General features: G+C 32.3%; 3 protein-coding genes across 5 annotated transcripts; 2 read left to right on the forward strand and 1 right to left on the reverse strand.

Moving 5' to 3' along the window:
• Positions 1-1,873: 1,873 nt before the first annotated feature.
• LOC114194041 (vacuolar cation/proton exchanger 1-like) lies at positions 1,874-4,892 on the reverse strand. The gene is made up of 11 exons (XM_028084074.1): positions 4,586-4,892; positions 4,065-4,132; positions 3,948-3,976; positions 3,609-3,805; positions 3,312-3,527; positions 3,044-3,157; positions 2,809-2,925; positions 2,669-2,722; positions 2,447-2,563; positions 2,224-2,317; positions 1,874-2,135 (listed from the first exon to the last, which is right to left on the reverse strand). Exons 1-11 carry the CDS (start codon positions 4,838-4,840, stop codon positions 2,077-2,079), a joined length of 1,320 nt encoding a protein of 439 aa, XP_027939875.1. The 5' UTR covers positions 4,841-4,892; the 3' UTR covers positions 1,874-2,076.
• Positions 4,893-9,169: 4,277 nt separating this feature from the next.
• On the forward strand, positions 9,170-13,468 carry LOC114194420 (inositol 3-kinase). Of its 2 annotated transcripts, none has more exons than XM_028084616.1 (2): positions 9,170-10,588; positions 10,710-12,363. In XM_028084616.1, the coding sequence occupies exons 1-2, from the start codon at positions 9,740-9,742 to the stop codon at positions 10,782-10,784; spliced, it is 924 nt and encodes a 307-aa protein (XP_027940417.1). In that variant the 5' UTR covers positions 9,170-9,739; the 3' UTR covers positions 10,785-12,363. The 2 variants fall into 2 exon arrangements, with proteins under 2 accessions (XP_027940417.1, XP_027940416.1); XM_028084615.1 differs by lacking the exon at positions 10,710-12,363 and adding an exon at positions 13,023-13,468 and having other exon boundaries at positions 9,180-10,588.
• Positions 13,469-14,830: 1,362 nt separating this feature from the next.
• On the forward strand, positions 14,831-19,565 carry LOC114193212 (elongator complex protein 5). 2 transcript variants are annotated; one of them, XM_028082932.1, is made up of 9 exons: positions 14,831-15,206; positions 15,285-15,377; positions 15,523-15,689; positions 15,848-15,894; positions 16,780-16,849; positions 17,052-17,275; positions 17,367-17,456; positions 18,885-18,960; positions 19,047-19,565. In XM_028082932.1, exons 1-9 carry the CDS (start codon positions 15,040-15,042, stop codon positions 19,229-19,231), a joined length of 1,119 nt encoding a protein of 372 aa, XP_027938733.1. In that variant the 5' UTR covers positions 14,831-15,039; the 3' UTR covers positions 19,232-19,565. The 2 variants fall into 2 exon arrangements, with proteins under 2 accessions (XP_027938733.1, XP_027938734.1); XM_028082933.1 differs by having other exon boundaries at positions 14,831-15,144.
• The last annotated feature ends 243 nt before the right edge of the window (positions 19,566-19,808 follow it).

The raw sequence follows: 19,808 nt of genomic DNA on the forward strand, positions 1-19,808 counted from the left end.
AATTTGGTCATTTTTACTTTTCACTTCATCCATTTCATCTTTATCTTCACCAAAAATATCCAAAAAAACAAACAAAAAGACCAATTGGTTATGCATGAAACCTTATAGAAGTCCACATAAATAAATAATTGAATTTATTAAGCATGCAAATGAAAATGGTGCACAAAATTGATAATTTGTTCATCATATTAGTGTTTTGCATCAATACTGAGACATAAATGACACCTCAGTTAAGACTAAAAAACCAAGTGTTCCTATAACGAAGATCTCACATCGGAGAGGTTTAGTTATTGAAACGAGTAAGAAATTGATCAAACTAAATGCTTGAGAAACAAATGTACAAAAGTATTGTCTTGATGTGAACCACAATTAAATAGGGGTCTTAAGTGCCCTCACTAATTAAGAATAATTAATACACATTGAATTTTGTAAAAATTCATAGTTATTTGTGATATTAAATGAAATGTGACCTAATATTTATTAATGTTGTTTTATTCTATTTAAAGGACAAGAATGTTCATACGTGTTGTACATATTTAATATTTCATTTAATGCACATCAATAAAAAGTTAAAAAATGATAATATACTAATATTAAATATATTTTTAGTCCATGAATTTTGATGCGAAACTGAATTTTGTTTGTTTCAAACTTTGAAAATTAAAAAATGAATAGATATAGTCATCCTAATCCAACTGCATTAGAAATAATTCTTTTTAAAATTTGAGGACTAAATATTAAATAAATTCTCTTTTGAAGTTTGAAGACCAAATATTAAAGTTTGAGACAGAAATGAATTCCAAATATAAATATTTAGGGACTACAAACCTTTATAATCCTTTTATATAGGAAGATTTGGTAAATTATATATTATATAGTAAATGGCATAATATATATATATATATATATATATAATATTTTTTCAGTTTTTTTTATAATTTTTTATTAATAATATAAAATATAGTTAGTTCTTAATATAGTTTTCTATACATTTTATTTTAACTAATTAAAATTATATATTTATAATAAGACCTCCTTCTAGAAGGTAGGTTGGTGGATGAAAATCAAATTAACTAAAAGAAAAATAGATTTGGGAATTTCCAGATATTTTAAATCCTCATTAGTTAAATTGGATTCTGAATTTTATAAAATTTGGATTGAAAAAAAATCTAATCCATAGTTCTGTAAGGAACCAGAGCAGTTTCAATGAAACAATTGGATTTTCTTTATCGTTACTAGTTAAAAGAATACTTTGATATATTACTTAAAGAACCAATTAAAATATACTTAAGACAATTAATAATAAATTTATAACAAATACTACAATTACGTTATTCAAAATTAATAGAACTTAGTGTATTTACTAAGAAGTGAATATATTCTAGATGAACTAAAATAAAAATTGTATGGTTGTCTATTTATAAAGTATTATATATATGGTAGAAAATAAAAATAATATATATATATATATATATATATATATATATATAAACTAAAATAGATCACAATAATGTGTTGGAGGATTGAAATAAATAAATTTAAAAAAGTTGGATTAAAGGTAAAACTTTATTAAACTACAAATAATAAAAGTATTTAATAATAATAATTTATAATTTATAATTTATTTAATACCGGGACTTTCCTGATTGGAAAATGACACGTGATTCTAAATTTAATTTATCTAAACAAAATTTAAAAAGATCAGTTTAGAAAGTTTTGACATTGTATTACTAATGCAACTTTATTAAGAAGTACTTCTACATTGTGTGCAAAAGGAAAAGAAATTGTTATTTATTGGTATATGGAAGATAATGATGATGATGATATTATCTGTAAAGGGTAAGAAGAGAATGCAGAAAATTCAAACAAAGGATTTCAAACCCACAATGTGAATGTGAAGTCTTATTATGAAGAAAGAATTATTGTATAAAGCATTGAAATTAGTCTCTACTTTTATAGTTTACGAAGTTCCTCATCAAAGCCTCAGTTATCAATGAATACAAATATCCACCTTTGCAGTTCATCCCAGACAAGGTTTAGTCAAATTTTTTATCTTAGAATGGGAAGCAAAATCATTCAACTGTTGATGCCTTCAAACCATGCTTTAGCTCCAAAGTTGGCCATAGAATTTTGGTCTGTAACATATTATTACAACCATGTTAATTCAGGAATCAACTTCATTTTAAACTCTTTAAACATATAAATATATATTTCTACACTTACCTGTTAGAGGAGTTTTGAGAACAAAAAAACATGCAGCAATGACAATGTAACACAGAGTAAGAACCACTCCTTTCATGTAGTGTGAAGTTCCATCCTATGAACACAAATCATATTATTAAAAGAATTGCAAAATATATTTTTAGTCCTCAAACTTACAAAAATTGAAGTTCGTCCCGTCTTAAACTTTAATGTATTTTACTTGTCAAATTTTGAAAATGTATACCTGTAAAGTGAAGGCTGTAACTATGATTGTAAAAGCAAGACATCCAGTTTCAAGAAGACTGAAGTCCAAATCCATTGTTATACCCATTATCCATGCAACAACCACACTTAATGGAACCTGAAATTCATTAGTCATTACATCATCAAATTTTTGTTGGTAATTATGATCTTAGCCTCTGTTCTAAGCATGATCATTATTACCATAATACTTATTCAGCCTTACCACAAACATAGAAATTTGAGTTGCAGATCCCATAGCCACCCCCAAAGATATGTCCTGCATAATATTATTCACCACATACTACCATTCATTCAACTTTAAACTAAACTTAAGTTCATGCCTTATAAATTCACAAACCGTACCAACTTGTTCTTGTAAGCAAATATGATTGAACCAGCATGTTCTGCAGCGTTTCCAACAATTGGTAGCAAAATTATACTAATGAAGCTTACAGAAATCCCCCAAGAATCTGAAGCAGCCTACAGAAAACAAATTATAACCGTTAATCTTACTTATGCTTTGCTCATACCTTAAAAAAATCATGGTTATCAGAACAATTAGACTTACTTATATATATAGATATAGAAATAGATATACCTCGATTGTTCCTACTACATATTCAGAAAGCAAGGATATGACCAATGTCATACCCACCAACCACGTAAATGCACTCCAAAATCCTATCACTGCCTTCTCTTCATCTTCCTCCTCCTGTCCAACAAACAAACCCTTTACCTAAGCATGCTCAAAAGTTCAAAATTTTAAAGAATCTGATAAAATTAACTATATACATTGAATTCACAGAGATGATGTATGAAAATATAAATTGTGTATACATGGTATAAGGCAAATTATAAATAATCACCTCTTGTGCATCAAACAATTTTCTGTGAGTTTTTAACTGGAAGAAGATGTAAGCAAGATATGCTAGAAGCATAACAACACTGCTTGCTCTGGACATCTGAAGAATGTTAGTGGCTATGGAATGATGAGCACCTCCTAAGGAGTATCTGAACAGCAATGGCAGCAAATGACATAGCAACCCCAGCAACAGAACCAGTGAGTTTACATCAGCTTGTTTCTGTTCATCAATACAAATTAGTTAAGAACACAAATTCAGATGAAGAATAAAAACGGTAGATTAAGAAGTGATGAATAATACTCTGTCATATCTTTGCTCTCTCTTGAGATTGGCTAAACCACCACAGAGGAGTGAGCTTCCAAGAACCAAGAGAAGGTTTGAGAGAATGGAACCAAGCAAGGATAACTTCACAACATTTACTTTGTTCTGATGAAGTGCTAATAATGCTATGATCATCTCAGTTGCATTGCCACAGGTTGCATTCAGAAGCCCTCCAACTGAATTAACATCCACCAACCAAAACCAAATTTGTCACTTAATTTCCTTTACCACACAATAATATGCAAAGTAGATATCTCAGTGTGCATATATAGCTAATTTTCTTGTATTTGTAGTACTTAAGAGTTTGAATTATGGTACCTGTTGGACCAGTATAATATGCAATTTGCCTGATAAAAATCAAGAAAAGAAAAGGTTAGAAACTGCATAAAAAAAGTGCAGGGGTACTGTTGAGTTAAAAGTGAAGCTCAAACTTACTCAGTCAGAAAGCTGACACGTTCAGCTAAAGGAGCAAGTCCAAGAAGGCTGAAAGCAAAAATCCAAGGCTACGTGGAAAAAAGGATAATTAGATTTTCTGACGAATAATGCAGATTTAATTATATGGTATCTCATACGATGAACCCTTTTTATAAATTACTTAATTTATAACAGGTAACAACTTAATTTTGTAAATTACAAATTATGGTACACGTGACTTTTGCAAATATTTGAATATTTAAAATATATACTAATTTTATTATTTTAATTATAATTTTTTTTTCGTATTTTTTTTATTAATATAGTCATTGGTATATGCTTTCAGAATTATTTTAAATTTCCTTAATTTAAAGACTAATAAATATGTAAAAAACGACTAGGAGAAATAAGAGATATTTAAACACATTACAAATTTAGTTAAATGAAGATGTATTAGCAGAACTACATATACATATAACTGTGCAAAATGAGTAAAAAATAATAAGAAAAGAAAAATATAGTTTGCATGAATGAGCACTCACCCTTCCAAAGCCATAAAAAGTGGCAACAACAGCCAAAGGAACTGCTGGAAAAAGCACAGCAAGCTTAGTACCAAGAAACACCGCTTGCAAATTGGTCATAAAATTCCTAAGCATTTCTGAACCACCATTGTTATTGCTTCCCACCACCACAACTTCTTCTGACTTCTTTCTCACCATTGCTGTCTTCTCATTGTTCTTCTCCAAATCTTCATCTTCCATGCTTCCTGATGTTGTGCCCTCCGAGTATCTGCTCATGTGCCTAAATTTCACAAATTAAGCTTGTTACACTTATTTTCTCTATTGGGATATGAAGTGTGAGTTAGCTTAAATATGTAGGACAACAAGGTTGTTACTGAATTTAATTGAATGTGTTGTGGAGTACGTACGATGATTCGGTTGTGTTAACTGTAGAGGGAAAATGTTTTGGTGCTTTCATTGTATACACATAACCAAGGTGCAATGGTGTCTTTCCAGTGTCTGTAGCCATGAAGTGCAATGAAGCTTCTCGGAATTTTCGCCACGTATAGATGATGAATGTGTTCAGTTTTGGAATAATTGGTCCAGTCACTCAAATTTAATGTTTAGAGAATAATTTTTTTTTTAAATTTGAAAAGTAAACTTTTTTTTTTTAATTTAAAAGTTTAAAACTAGGTTTATCTTAAGTTTAAAAGAGTAAAGTAAAAAACATATTTAATTCTTACTTTTAAAAACATATAAAAGCGATAGTATAAGATAAAGTGGTGAAAAGAAAGAAAAAGTATCAAAATTATTTACTTTGGAGAGAGGAAAAATGCCTTGTATATAGTTATGAAGCATAGAACATTAATGATGCAACATGAATCTTCCTATGTTTAGTACACAGTATTTCAGTTTTGTTTGTATAGTTTGTCATTTATATTTTGCTATTATATAGTTTGTCATTTTGCATTACATTGCTTAACCTTGCACTGGACAATGGAAAATTCTTAGTGTGAGAAAAGTTGGTTACTTTTTTTTTTTTTATTGGAATCGACTTGTTTTGCGGGAATTCAAATATATATATATATATATATATATATATATATATATATATATATATATATATATATATATATATATATATATATATATATGTAACTCTAAAACATTAGCAAAGTAACGATTCTTTTAATATATGAAATTTCTAACAATTTTTTTTATTATTTTTACAACTATGTGTAATTTTAGGTTAATCTCAAGGACATATACAACCTAGGTGTTGTTGATCATATGGTGAACGAAATGGGAAGATGTCATTCTTCTCTTTTACAAATATAGATTTTAAACTAGAATTGAATTGATAGGAATGTTAACCATGCATCTTTTTATCTTCTTATAATTAGATTAAATTGATTTATTAATTATCCTCAATTTTAGAGTTTTATCTCTTCTAACACTGTTGTTCTTGACTTTGAAGTAAAATGGGTAACTTTCAATTAATTTGAACTAATTATATAAAGTGTTTAAAATGGGGTATTAATGAATAAATCTTTGGCACTTTATTTTTAATTTTTTTTATATCAACTGAAATTTTTTAGAAATATTAATTTTGATGAGTTTGGGCTTTAAGTCAAGAAAGAAGTCCTTAAATAAGTAGTGACATCCAAAAACTTGTTATTGTGAACCTAATTTTAGTTTAGTATATATATATATATATATAGGAAAATAAAAGTTAAAATTATATTTTTATGTTGAGCATAATTTTAACTATTTAGTATTCATCATTAAAAATATAATATTGTTTTCCTAAACTATTTTCTCTAAACCTTATATGACTTCACACAAGAATATGGAGTTGATCCTCATCATTTTTTCAACTACATAGCACCAGTGAGAAAGTGAGAGAGTAAAAATCATTTTAATCAATCAAAATTTTTTATATAGTAGGTTCATTTCTCCTTTATATATTTCTCTTATAGTCTTTTCCGAGTTTAGGTTGAAGTTTTTGATTCTCATAAGTTTTGTGAGTTATGAAAATGAAACATTTGATTTTGATTATTTGATTCCAAAAAGCTTGTTTCTGAAAATTTCATTCCAAAATATGCTTGTTTCGGAAATTTTCCGAAATATATAATTCAGAAATTACTTCTACAAAAGGTAATGTGCGAAGAAATTGTGGGAGGGCAGGAAGTAAAAGCCACAGTGGCCAAGACAAAACCGAACCCAATTTAAGTTTGGGCCTCTAAAATGAAACCCAAAAAGGCTTTTGGTAAGTTTATGTGGGCTGATCTGAAATGTATTTTTATTATACCAAGTTAAAATATATTGAATTAAACTAAAATTCTATTATTCGTTAAACATAGTTAGTCTAGTCAGATTTATTTTGTCAAATGTTATATTTTAGTTTTTAAATGAAAAATAAAAATTACAATCATACATACGCACATTTCCTCAAAAGAAAAATATGGAATTAAAATCTCAGAAAAAAAATTAATTTTCGATAAAATAAGAAAAGAACTAAAATGCAATTTAAACCCAAAATTCACCTGCGCACTCTATATTATACTTTAACAGAATTAAAATAAAACAAACAGATAAATATTATTTTATATTAGCGTAAACACAGTCGTAATAGCGTTTGTGTATGTATTTTGTAAATATGCGTGATATTATATTAGTGGGTGATGATATTGTAATGTTATTAATTTAATTTATAAAATAAAATTATATTTATTTAAAATAAAGTGAAATATATCAGAAAAGATGAAAAAATGACTATTGATAAATAAAAAAAAGAAAAAAAGCAGAGTAGATTTTATAAAAAACTTGTAAAATAATGGTCAATTTTTAAAAAATTAAAAAATATTATATTTTAAAATATAAAATTAGAATCTCAAAATGGACACAAAAGAAGAGATTCTCTTTATATATTGCTGTAGATTCCTTAAATGAATTAAATTCCTCACAAGCACTCTATATTATATTCTTTAGATAAACTAAATTAAATGAACACACAATTTAATTATATAAATTAATATTAACTCATTGTAAAATTTACATGAATTGAATTAAAAGTTAATTTATATACCGATAATATTTTCAAGAAAATAGGTTTTGTTAAAGCTTTAAACAAATTAAATAGTATTTAATTAAAATATAATTTAAAAATCATAATATTTTTAAGATAATAGTACATTAATTTAGAAATAGTTAATGTAGTTTTATTTTACTTAAAAAAAGAAAAGTAAGTCTACTTTAATTAAATAGTATATTGTTTCGGGTGTAGAGACCAAGAGTCTACTAAAAGTCTATTCGATCTTACTCCTTCTCTCCAAATGTCCTCTCCTCACTACTGCAATAACTTCTTCTCAAATAAATCTACTCCTTTGCTCGATCAGCTGGGCTGACGATCGGGGTACCTGTCTAAAAGGCTCCGATGCTTAAGTCAGTGAAAAGACCGATCGGTGTATCAGTGTAACTGCCGTAATAAATGCGAATTAAAGATCCTCACCAACCTACCTTTGGGCCTTATTTATAGTTTTCGGTGTGGGCCTGTGATTAGGGTTCCTTAATCACGGCCAAATGATCCTCTAATCAAGATTACTGACTTGTTTAACGTTAATTAATCCGATTGACTGGTGTTGTTTGGCCGTGAGACCGGTGGCCGCTTGACTGGGCTGGTTATATCCTGATTTTAACAAGTTAATAATTCGTTTATAACTGATCGACCGATGGTCATATATAAAACGCTACGCGAATCTTAGGAGATTGACCGACCGATTGACCCGGTGACTAGTTAAATGATTGTCCTTTATTAAGTTAAGGCGCTGTTCATGTGGGACCGAATGACCGATGTTCCGTTGTGGAATAAAGCGTGATTAATATGCAGGCCGATCGATCGGTTGGTCTCTGAGAATGTTACTCGTTTGTGATACCGATGGACCGATGACCCTTAACATGGTTCGTTTGTGAGACGGATCGACCGATGGTTCCTTACGATGTAATACGTGATTCATTTGTGAAACCGATTGACCGATGGTCCTATACAGTTTATCCGTGAGGCCGTTCGACCGGTGGATGACCGATGCTCCTTTATAGTTCATCCGCGTGACCGTTCGACCGGTGGATAAGTTTTATACACAAACCTTCCCAACCTTATTCGATGGACTAGGCATGACCGATGGACCGATAGGACATACAGTACATATATCTATCCTTTAAAATAGAATATTATAAGTTATTGCAGAAGATAAATTTCCTTTATTTTAAAATGGGTAATGTCTTAACAAAACAAAATTACATTAAGTGACATGCCAGATTTCAATGAAAACTCAGTTTCTTATTCCAATCTCTCTTAAAAAACAATTAATATTTTTTCAATAACTAGTAGAAAAGCACATAATTTGATTGAAAAAAAAATCCGCAATCATTAAATCTTTATTTTATTCCTTAATCTATGGGAAAAAAACTTAAATTTAACTTTTTTGAAATAGAGAAAGAACATGTGCACACACGTCAACATCAATTGGTCACACACATGTGGACTCTGGTTGAACTTTGTTTATGGAACTTAGTTGTTATCATTACCAATTTGTATTGGTTCTTTTTCTATGGTTGTCAAATACTTTAGAAAGTGGTGCATTCCCATTCGTTTTTGGTCTAAAATGACATTTGCTTTCATTAGCATTAGGATGATTAACTTCTGGTTTTCGTAACTAAAAGGTGGAAGGGTTGGTCCAATTGGTGCTTATCTTCATAGCCATGTCTATGGAGGTTTGTTACAGTATTCATAAAACGTAAATGCAGTGTTTTTATTTTGGTTTTTTTCTCATTCGATGAAGAAAACAACATAAAACCGTGTCTGCTTAGGTTTTAGCCAAGAACATAGTTCCCAAAATTGACGTGGAATTCAAATTTTGAAACAGTCCAAAAAGAGAAAGAAAAACCGAACAATTACAATATCCATTGAGAATGATTTGGTGCTTGGTGTCGGCGGTGGAGTCACCATAGCGTGACACCAAAATCTGATTTTGGCGCGCGCCCACCACTTCCTTTCGCATCTCCACTGTTCATAACAAAACTTTTCATCATCATCTTCTTCTTTCTTCTGATTGCTGTGGAATTGGCATGAACGATCACAACCCATAAAAAAAAACCCCTTCATTTCCGTCCCATGATCGACCTCCAACATTCCTCATGGTCACGGACTCCAAAGCCACTCCCCGCCGCGGCCTCCTCGTCGGCAACTACTGCCACGACGTCCTCCACCGCGACGGCCGCGTCTCCGCCGAGACCCTGGGCGGGGCTGCCTCCTTCATCTCCGTCATCCTCGACGCCCTCTCTCTCCCCTTCCACACCGTTTCAAAGGTGGGTCCGGAATTTGCCTACGCCGCCGCTACATCCTTGCACCCACCATTAACGATCCCCACATCGCGAACCACCCTCTTCCACGCCCACTTCGGTTCGGGAAACCCGGACCGTCTCCTGAACCGCGTAATTTCCTGCGACCCCATCCGACCGGACGACCTCCCGGTCCAGATCCGGTTCGCGTTCGGCCTGGCAGTCGGGGTCGGCGGGGAGATTCTGCCGGAGACTCTTGAGAAGATGCTCGAGATCTGCGACATCGTGTTCGTCGACATTCAGGGTTTGATTCGCAGGTTCGGTCCCTCCGACGGTCGCGTTAGCCACGTGACGCTCAGCGAGAGCGGGTTCCTCCACCTCTTGCCGCGCGTTGCGTTTCTCAAGGCCTCCGCCGACGAGGCCTCGTTCATCGACGTGGAGGAGGCGAGAAGGTGCTGCTGCGTTGTCGTCACGCACGGGAAGGATGGGTGCGAGGTTTTTTCTGAAAAAGATGCGATTCGGGCCGCGCCGTTCAAGGCTTATCAGGTTGATCCCACCGGCGCCGGCGATTGTTTTCTCGGTGGCTTTGCTGCTGGGATTGTGAGGGGATTGAGCGTGCCTGATGCCGCCCTGTTGGGGAACTTCTTTGGGTCTTTGGCCGTGGCCCAAGTGGGACCCCTTAAGCTTGACTCCACCTTGGTACAGGTTTGTTTCTCACAATTTTTTGTCATCAATTGGTATAGTGGCTAGTTTAGTAGAATTGATTAAGAAATACAGAAAGGCAATGGGTTAATGAAAATGTTAACCTTTCTTAATTTGGCCCCAGTTGAAGGCACAACCTTGCAAGGCAACTTTCAAGGAGATGAACATAGATTTGAAAGGTCAGAGTGTGGGTTTCTGAATTGGACATGAATTGACAGGAGGTGTGTTGGAAGTGAGAATGTAGTTGATTAGTTTGAGATTTCTGTTGAGCTTTACCTTGTATCAGATCCAGACCTTTCCAAACCCCAAATCGCTAGTTTCTTGTCTAGAATAGAATAGAATAGATATTTAGATTTATATTTGTGGCTCTGAGAAAATTTTAGGAGTGCTATGATATAGAATTTAGGTTGGAAAGATGAAAGAAACAGAAAGGAACAGCAAGGGAAAGAGGAGGGGAAGAGAGAACAAAACAGACTTGGGAGGTTTAAGGGAGAGAGGAGAGAACTGAGAGGTCAAAGAATATGTGCACTGCACTTCTATCATTAACATTCACTAACATCCTCGTCTTATTAATATTTACATATCATGGTAGATGTTTTTTATGAACAAAATAGATAGTTAGATTTATATTTGAGGCGTGATAAAACTTTAGGAGTGCTACATGTTATTTTTCTGTGTACACCTTGTTACTCATGATTTGTATGGAAGCTGGCTATTCTTATCAGTGGAATTTCCATTTAAAAATATTGTCAGTTTGTTTCATGGCAATCTATATATAGTTGTCAATGTTACTTCAACATGCAGACTGTTACAGTTTGTAGGAAACTTTGGATGTGCTTTCTGTTTACTTATTATAGAATGATTTTGCTCGCTATGCCATGTCAGAGTTGCCTACTTATCAGTGTTGCCTTTTGTTTTCCTTGGTATTATTCTACAAGGAATGAAACATTTTGTTCATCATGGGCAATTTATAATTAGACAAAGGCTATTTGATTATCAGAATGCTTGGATCCCTGTTACTCACAAACATACGTGCATCCATTCTAAAGCATTGTATGGTTGCTTCTATGTCTTTCAAATAATATGGCATGTAAACGTAAATATGCATATGTTGGAGATGTTCTTCCTAACACGTGATGTGTATAATTCTAATGCACACGTAGAGCCAAAAAGGTAATACTAGAAAGAGGGCCGAGTCCAAACTCCAAAATGCTAAGTCATTTCTGGATGGACAGGTCAAGCTAAGCCCACTAGCATACACTCCTTCACTCTTGGATATGGTCAAAAATTTAATATGGTGTAAAGCAAACTAAAAAAGAGTCGATTGGCTAAAAAAGGTTAGGCCAAACATAAAACAGGTTAAAAAATAATAGATAAATGAAATCAATTCAATCAGTTTACATATTCTAAACATGGTCCTGCGAATGACTAAAAAAGACGAGCAATTTGAGGCTTTTGAGTTTGCATACAAGGTAAAAAGAAAGTCCTCTAATCCTCCGTGATTATGCCATTTTTGTGTTTCAAATTTTGATGATTACAATTTTATGTTGTGTGTTTTCTAAAGGTATTACATTCAAGTATGGCAGGTCTGATATCTCGTTATCCTTTATTACAGAAAAATATTTCAGATAGTATCCTCGGGAGACAAAAATGTTTTGGGAGTGTTTATGATCCTTTTTATTAAAACTGGAAACCAAAACACCTAATAAAACTCATCCTGCTGCTTGGAAAGGTTAGACATGTGTAAGTAATTCATGTGCTCCAATTTCCATTATGGCACAAGAATGATCTATGGAAGACCATATTCACTTAAGAACTTAATTGCTATTTTGTTGTCTGTCTGTTTACTCTCTAGTGGTTGAATTCCTTTAATTGTAAGCACCTGTTTGAGTTATTTCTTTTCTATGGATACCATTGTCTTAGTCGACCCTAAGAAAGAAAACACAAATCAAATCTAGTGAATATCATAGAAGAACTGAATGGAGATTGGGAAAAATGACTTAATGACTTGGCAAGATCAAAGAAAGTGTCTGCAATCTGCAGCAATAAGAATAAACCCTCAAGTTGGTATATTTTACCAATGTCCAGGGAATAATTTGATAGATTTTTAATTACTTATCACGATTTAATACTTGGAGAATTACTTAAATCTCTTACTTTAGGAACCGTTTAGGAGAGACAATAATATTTCAAGGGTGGAATTAAGAGTCTATTGACAGCAGTAAATAGAAGTTAATGATCATAAGCATATGCCTGAGAACATTTGGTTTGTAGCAGGTTACTTGTATTTGCCCCTCAATTAGTGTTGTATTATTGTTCTTCTGTATTGTGAGGAGTGGATGGATACTTGAAACTTGAGGGTGTTTTGTTTATTTATTCATCAGCTAATGTTAGCAATGTAAAAAACAAAGGTAATGGTGTATAATACAAATTTCAGATGATTAAGGATGAGATGCAAAAAAGGAAGGTGCAGGATATTCCCTGCTTAGAAAGTAGAGATGCTTGGAAGGAGCATGAGCAAGACCAGTTCCATGCATCTCTTGTTGCTGTCAAAGACATAATTATGTGTCAGAGTGAAGAATCTGGACAAGTTCTACTAACCTCTCATAAAGTGTTGGAGCAAACTAATGTGAAGGCTGTTGATGGAAAACCTTAATATGGTATGAATGGAGTTCCATATCTCAATTCAATTCTCCACTTCCCTTCATTCTGTCTCTCAAATAGCTTAGAGATAGCTTCTCTTCCAGAAATCTTTCATTTTATGGTGCCTTTTGTACACCAAGTCTCACCTACAACCTAATTTGTAGTTTTATTTATACTAAATTTTACTAATAAATTATTCTTATAAAAGCAAGAAATTTAAATTCCATTGATATTTGTGCCCTTTTCTTCTTATATTTTTCTCTTCCATGGAAAGAGAGAATAAAGTGACACTGTGATTTGTGTCTGAACTATGATCTGTAGTATAAAGTGACACTATGTTCAGAATATTTCACAAATTTTATTCAACACATCCTTATCCTCAGTGCTGTGTTTGATTGGGGTGTTGGGAGAGTAGACTTGCGTTGATTTGCAGGTAAATATGAAGTTGTTTGAATTAAAAGAAAGATGATATGATTTGAGTAGATATGAATAGTAAATTTATGAAAGTTTGTGTATAATGTGATTGATAAAATTTAATAAAATAATTTTTAATAGAATAAACTGTATGATTATCATTTTACTTTTCAATGTAAATAGAAAAAGTGATATACAAATAAAATTTAAAAAATTATTTAAAATTATAAAAATATAATTTATTCATATTATAATTAATAACTTAAAATAATAATTATCATCAAACTTGGATATGTATTCTAACTCTCACTTGTCTTTATTATGTTCTAACTATACAAATGATCTTACATTGTTTGACATTGTCACCTCCATGTTGTTTATATTGAAACTCTGAAACGGGAAATTCCAACAACACTAGGACCTTTCTTTTATTAAACAAGTGGTTGATTTTCTTTGAAAATCATAAAAAAGTTGTTGAATTTACAAATTATTTAATGCCTCTCTTGTGCTGTTTATGAATTTTGAAACTTAGTCAACAATGCATCTAACTAAAACGATGATTAAAAGAAAAATTAGAGTAAGATGACTTTAATTTGAGTAATATGACCGTTACGAAGTCTTAAAACCTACTTATCTTTATAAAAAATGACATCATTTTATTTTATAAATTAAATATTAAAACAAAAATTAAATCAACTGTATGAAAACACAGGTAAAAATAATTCATGTTTTATAAATATTATTCAAGTTGATATTGTTTTGCTAGAGACTGCAAAATCAAACAACTAAATTATTACATTAGAAATTCAATTAAAAAAATATAAATATTTGAAATTTTTAATAAAAGAAAAGTATTTGAAAGTAAATAAATTAAATATATAATTAAGTTTTCATTTTTACTTTTATGTGAAGACACACATACACAATGATATTGTAAAACAAGTGTTTCATCTCCTTAATTAAAGATAGAATATAATGATAGAGTCTCGTTTGAAAGTATAATTTACAAAGTTTAAGAGAAACTTAATTTAGAATATTCAAATTTACTACATTTCAAATTAATTAAACCTAGTAATAAATTTACAAGATGTAATTCTGCATTTATAGTGTGAAAAATTATAATTAAACTTAATTTTAATAAAATTAATTCAACCACATTCTAAAAGAGAATACCAAAACAGCGTCCAGTTTTAACGCCTTCCGCATCCCGTTTAACAAGCAAAGGAAAATCAATCGGGACAGGTGGAACCCTTTGCGTTTTTCTTTTCCCGTTATTTTCTAAATCTGTTCACAGCGGTTGCGCCGCCGTGCCGCCTCTCACTGTGAACTATACATATTCCGTCTCACAGTTGTTTCTGCCGCGCCGCCGTGAGTAACAGTTGTTCCGTACCACAGAGATGGCAGATTCGATTTGTAGAACACTGAGGGATGGAGCGTTAGAGGGAGAGCTTGCACCCACACTCACAATCAAAGACTCTCTCGCTTCGCCTTTTGGCTTCCATGTATTCTCTCACATTCTCCTTCAACTCTCGTCACACGTCATCGCTAAAAAATCCCAGTCACAGTCAGTTTACTATCCCCAATTTTTCTTTATCTCGTACTTCGTATTTTTAACCTCAAAGCTTGGTATTCTCTTGTATAGGGGCATAGTAATTGTTGCACTTTCTCGGAGTCCATCGTCTTACGCTGCTTTGTTAAATATGAATGGAGTGGATGTTGCTTCTTCTAACAAATGGTAAATGTTTTGAACTTAATGTTTAAAATCTCTCTTTGTTGTTTTAACTGCATTTCTTGCGTCTTACCATATTTATTTTTTAATTTCATTTCAATCATGTATAAATTTCGATTTGTTGAATTCAAAATGAAATGTTGTTTTGCAGGATTCACATTTTGGATTGTTATACAGACCCTCTTGGTTGGAAGGATAAGACAAGGAAATCTGTAAATGCTACAGATTGTTCTCCCCAAATTTCGGTTGCTACTAGTTCTTTTAAAACCGTGAAGGCTGTGGACAAGTTGTTTTCGGTAATCACTGAACTGGGTAGAGGTATTGAAGATAAATTGTTATGTAGCTAAAGTTAGCTTATATTTGTCTTGTTTAATTTTCTAAGTAAACGTTTGTGTATCAGTTGATGGATTTCATGCTTACTGTTTTTTAAAAAGTTATTTTTCTTTTGAATATTTTTTTGAATCATATACCTGCAGGATTGGTTGGAGAAAATAAAGCTCGCTTCTGTGTTGCCATAGATTCGGTACGTATTCATTATGTGAATGTCAAAATAAGATAAAAGATATACAAAGCTAATACCATGCCACAACTTTAAATGAAGTTGAATTTAGTTTTTATGGTGGGAATGACTATTCTTTGTGCCTCAAGGTTGGACATTTTACATGAATAAGTACCAAAATACTGTATGATTGAAACTTAGTAGAATTCTTTTCTGTTTTCATTTTCCCACTAATGGAAATAAATAACCCTGGATCAAGCACACCTATACTAATGGCCATAAGAACATTTTATCTATGATTACTATACCAATTTGAATAATAGGTTTTCTCATTTCACTGAATGGAGTCTGTGGGCTTACGTTCTAAGATTTGTACTGCTTCAATAATTATTAATTCAGCTAATAGGGACTTGTTAACTTTGGCCACATCAAAGGGTGACACAGACTTCAGAGCTCTTGGATATTTTAATATTCTATGCAGTTCATTTGCATGGTAATCTTAACTACCAGATGATTTGAATTGTAAAGTTCACAGGAAAGATAAAAGGGCTTGCGGAAAACAGGAAAATCATGGATGGAATGGATCAATTTATCTTGTTTAACCTTTTAATTTTTCTTGGAAATAATTGTACTGTTAAGCAGTTATAAAGCTATTGTGTTACAACTTTTTTTCCCAGTAGTCTGTATCTAATTATCTAACCTGTTTGTATATGTAAGTTTCTTGTGCAATAAGATTTTACAATGACTTCCAATTAAACTTTAATATGACAATATGAAAAAGAGAAAGTACTTCCTGCTCAAGGATTCTATGTGGAATATTCTATTTAAGACTTTGTGGTTTGTTGCTTTCTGTTGTATTATTAGTTTGTGTACTTGTAATCCTAATGAATTCTTGATTGATATAATCAGTTAAGTGAACTGTTGAGGCATGCATCTTTGCAGTCAGTTGCAGGACTTCTTAGCGATCTGCGTAGCCATGGTATTCCATCTTGAACTATTTTAGTGAAGTTCCTTTGATTGTATTGTGTAATGAGGTGTTATTTAATTGAGTAAATTATTAAGAGTATCTGAACAAGTGGGATAATTTGATTATTTCATCAACTAAAATTTATGGCGTGGATTGACTTGATAGATACATCAATGATTTCTTCCTTGCATTGGTTTCTGTTCTATTGTTGCAGATCAAATTTCGAATATTTTTGGATTATTGCATTCTGACCTTCATGAGGAGAGGGCTGTGGCTGTTCTCGAGTACATGTCCTCCATGGTGGCCAGTGTGGACCCATATCATCATTCTGCAGATGGTCAGAAAGGATGTTTAAGCGATTCCTTTTCTCAGCAAAACTTTACCAAGGGAAAGTTTAATGTCAGGTCCAAACGTAGAAATGGACGAGTTAGAGTAACGGTGATCTCTTTCTTCCTATTTGTAAGCTTATCTGGAATGACAAATCTAAAGGTTTGATGCACTGATATAATATCTCTCTAATTTTATACAGTGTGAAGAATTTAAAGTTGAGTCTGGAGGAATCGGCTTTGCGTCTGTTTCATCAGTAGATGGAACTGCCGTCGCAGGCCTACTGCCAAAGGTTAGTCTATTGTTTCCTGTAGATGGAAGTGGTACTGTTATGTTATGTCCATGTCACTAGAAGCAAAAGCCAAAGTACTAACTACTTGTTTGTAATTAGGTATTTTAACGTTGAAAGCGAATAATCTATAAAAGAGATCTTTCGTTTTTTTGAATTCCTTCTTCACCCAAGGTTTTTCTGCTTCTGTTGAATGGAGTGCATAGCATTCACAAGGCCTTTCCTGAACATAATCGTAGTTAAATTAGGTGTAAATGTCCAAATTCATTTCTAAAAGTGTATGATGGTGTCAGTTTAGTTAATGACTACTACTATTATATAGTCATTCATAAATTAGTTTACTAGTTATTTGATCAAATACATACATATACAGATTTTTTTAGTTACATGCACAATTTGCAACTTTAAAATCTGCTATAAGATTTTTAAATTTGAACTTTAGTTGAACAAAATATAGTCATTTTATAAGCATAGCAAAAAATGTGTCATTACTTCATATATTTATTTGATTAATGGAATCAAAATAACGACAATGTGAAAGAATAGCTCAAACTAAAGCATTAAGCCTTGAAACTAGGACTCAACACATTTTGAGGTTAGTATTAAATTTGAAATGATGTACTTGATATAAAGACAGATGAGGGTAAGTCAACGTGGACCATAAATTGTGCGAAAACAAGGTAAAAGAAAATATCAGTAATAAGAAGTGAAAACGGTCGAGGATGGTGATATTTGTGCTTGTCATTTATGCGTAACATAGGACTTAATTAAAATTTTGAGAATACTTTTCAGGGATAAAATGAAATTTAGTGGTTAAGTTCAAGGACTGAATTGAAAATGACGTCATATTCTTGAAAAATTAAAAAGTTAAAAACAACTTTCAATTTGTACTATCTTGTGTCATCTTTTTGTATAATTTCAATTATCAAGTAAACAGACACGTGTCACAGGCATAGACGTTAACTTTAATGGAAGGACTAAATTGAGAGTCTTTTATCACATTCGGAACTTTTTGATAATTATGCTGCTTTTAGGAATGAATTTAGTAAGCAACCCTAAAATTTAGATGCTATGAGAGATGAATCAAGCATAGTGTCCAAGTTCTAATTACTTCCCCATGTGCTGAGTCGGTTCTCCACTTAGGGCTTCTAACGTTACATGTTATGAAAGTGTTTTATATTTAATTTGCAATGGGCACAAACTGTCTTTGGAAACATCTCATGTGCTGAAGAAATGCATATACATGCTAAGGACTTAGTTTGTACACCTACTCAAAACAGAGGATATTGGCATATACATAACTAAAATCGGGACAAACCTATTTGGAAAATACCAGAACAGACAAAGTGACAAGTGCGTTGTGATATGAAGTTGCTTCCTTTTTGTTGACAATAAATAAATAATAACAAGAATCTTGATGTGTTTTAATAGGTACAATTCAATCTCCAGCTGTCAGAGAAGGAGCGAGTTGATAGGTCAAATGTTGTGCTTCCTTTTGAACACCAGGGTATGAAATTGATCTGTATTTGTTAATTTTTATACATGGTTTCGGTTATACATAAATTCTTATACTTAAGCTCTTTATTATTGAAGGAAACGGTAAACCAATACAAATTTATGATGGTAGAAGATCCCTTGAAGAGAGCAACAGTGAGGCAAATCCCATTTCAAGTGGTAAAAAGGAGGATTCTGCCATGGGTGAGATTATATATTTTCGTGATTCAGATGACGAGATGCCAGATTCTGATGAGGACCCGGATGATGACCTAGATATATAAATACACTCTTTCGGTAACTTGTGTATCTCCCTAGTTGACTTGAAGGATAGATTAGGTCTTGAAGGATAGATTAGGTTTGATGACAACAAAATCTAAAGGAAATGCCAATACTGTTTAGTTGAAGAGAATTAAATGCTAAGTGTATTATGTGCCAACGTGTTGTACAGCCAACTGGAACTTGACCAAGAACCTTTTGGATATAACTTAATTAGTGTTTTTCAGAACTTCTCTCCTGCAAGTGTTGTTGAGCTTTTCTCAGCAGAGAAGTTCTTAAAGAAACTTTTCTGGCTTTGTATCTATCCAAAGAGACTCTTAGTGTTGATGATTTTGGAAACTTTTCTGCCTATCGCCTTTGCCCCGTCTTTACAAACCTCATTCTTGCTTCAACTGGCAATGAAAAGTCATCCTCTATAAATTCACCATAGTAATTGGAACCATTGCCTGAACTACATACTTAAAATAGGTTTTTCAGACCTTTCAGGTTTTGTCCAAATATACTGAAAGCATATTTAATTTATTTTTATTTTCCTTTCCTCTCTTGCCTTCTGGTTGAGATTTACATTAACTATGTTTGTGT

This window comes from Vigna unguiculata, chromosome 8 (assembly GCF_004118075.2).
Source record: "Vigna unguiculata cultivar IT97K-499-35 chromosome 8, ASM411807v1, whole genome shotgun sequence".
Taxonomy (NCBI): Eukaryota; Viridiplantae; Streptophyta; class Magnoliopsida; order Fabales; family Fabaceae; genus Vigna; species Vigna unguiculata.

What these genes read in the sequence shown, in the direction of transcription:
- LOC114194420 (XM_028084615.1), top strand. Translation starts at nt 9,740, where the DNA reads ATGGTCACGGACTCCAAAGCCACTCCCCGCCGCGGCCTCCTCGTCGGC. An exon ending in TTGACTCCACCTTGGTACAG is followed by an intron (nt 10,589 to 13,022) that starts GTTTGTTTCTCA and finishes TACAAATTTCAG; the next exon opens with ATGATTAAGGATGAGATGCA.
- LOC114193212 (XM_028082932.1), top strand. Translation starts at nt 15,040, where the DNA reads ATGGCAGATTCGATTTGTAGAACACTGAGGGATGGAGCGTTAGAGGGA. An exon ending in ATGGACGAGTTAGAGTAACG is followed by an intron (nt 17,276 to 17,366) that starts GTGATCTCTTTC and finishes AATTTTATACAG; the next exon opens with TGTGAAGAATTTAAAGTTGA. An exon ending in TCGCAGGCCTACTGCCAAAG is followed by an intron (nt 17,457 to 18,884) that starts GTTAGTCTATTG and finishes GTGTTTTAATAG; the next exon opens with GTACAATTCAATCTCCAGCT.
- LOC114194041 (XM_028084074.1), bottom strand. Translation starts at nt 4,840, where the DNA reads ATGAGCAGATACTCGGAGGGCACAACATCAGGAAGCATGGAAGATGAA. An exon ending in ATATTATACTGGTCCAACAG is followed by an intron (nt 3,806 to 3,947) that starts GTACCATAATTC and finishes ATGTTAATTCAG; the next exon opens with TTGGAGGGCTTCTGAATGCA. An exon ending in CTCAAATTTCTATGTTTGTG is followed by an intron (nt 2,564 to 2,668) that starts GTAAGGCTGAAT and finishes AATGAATTTCAG; the next exon opens with GTTCCATTAAGTGTGGTTGT.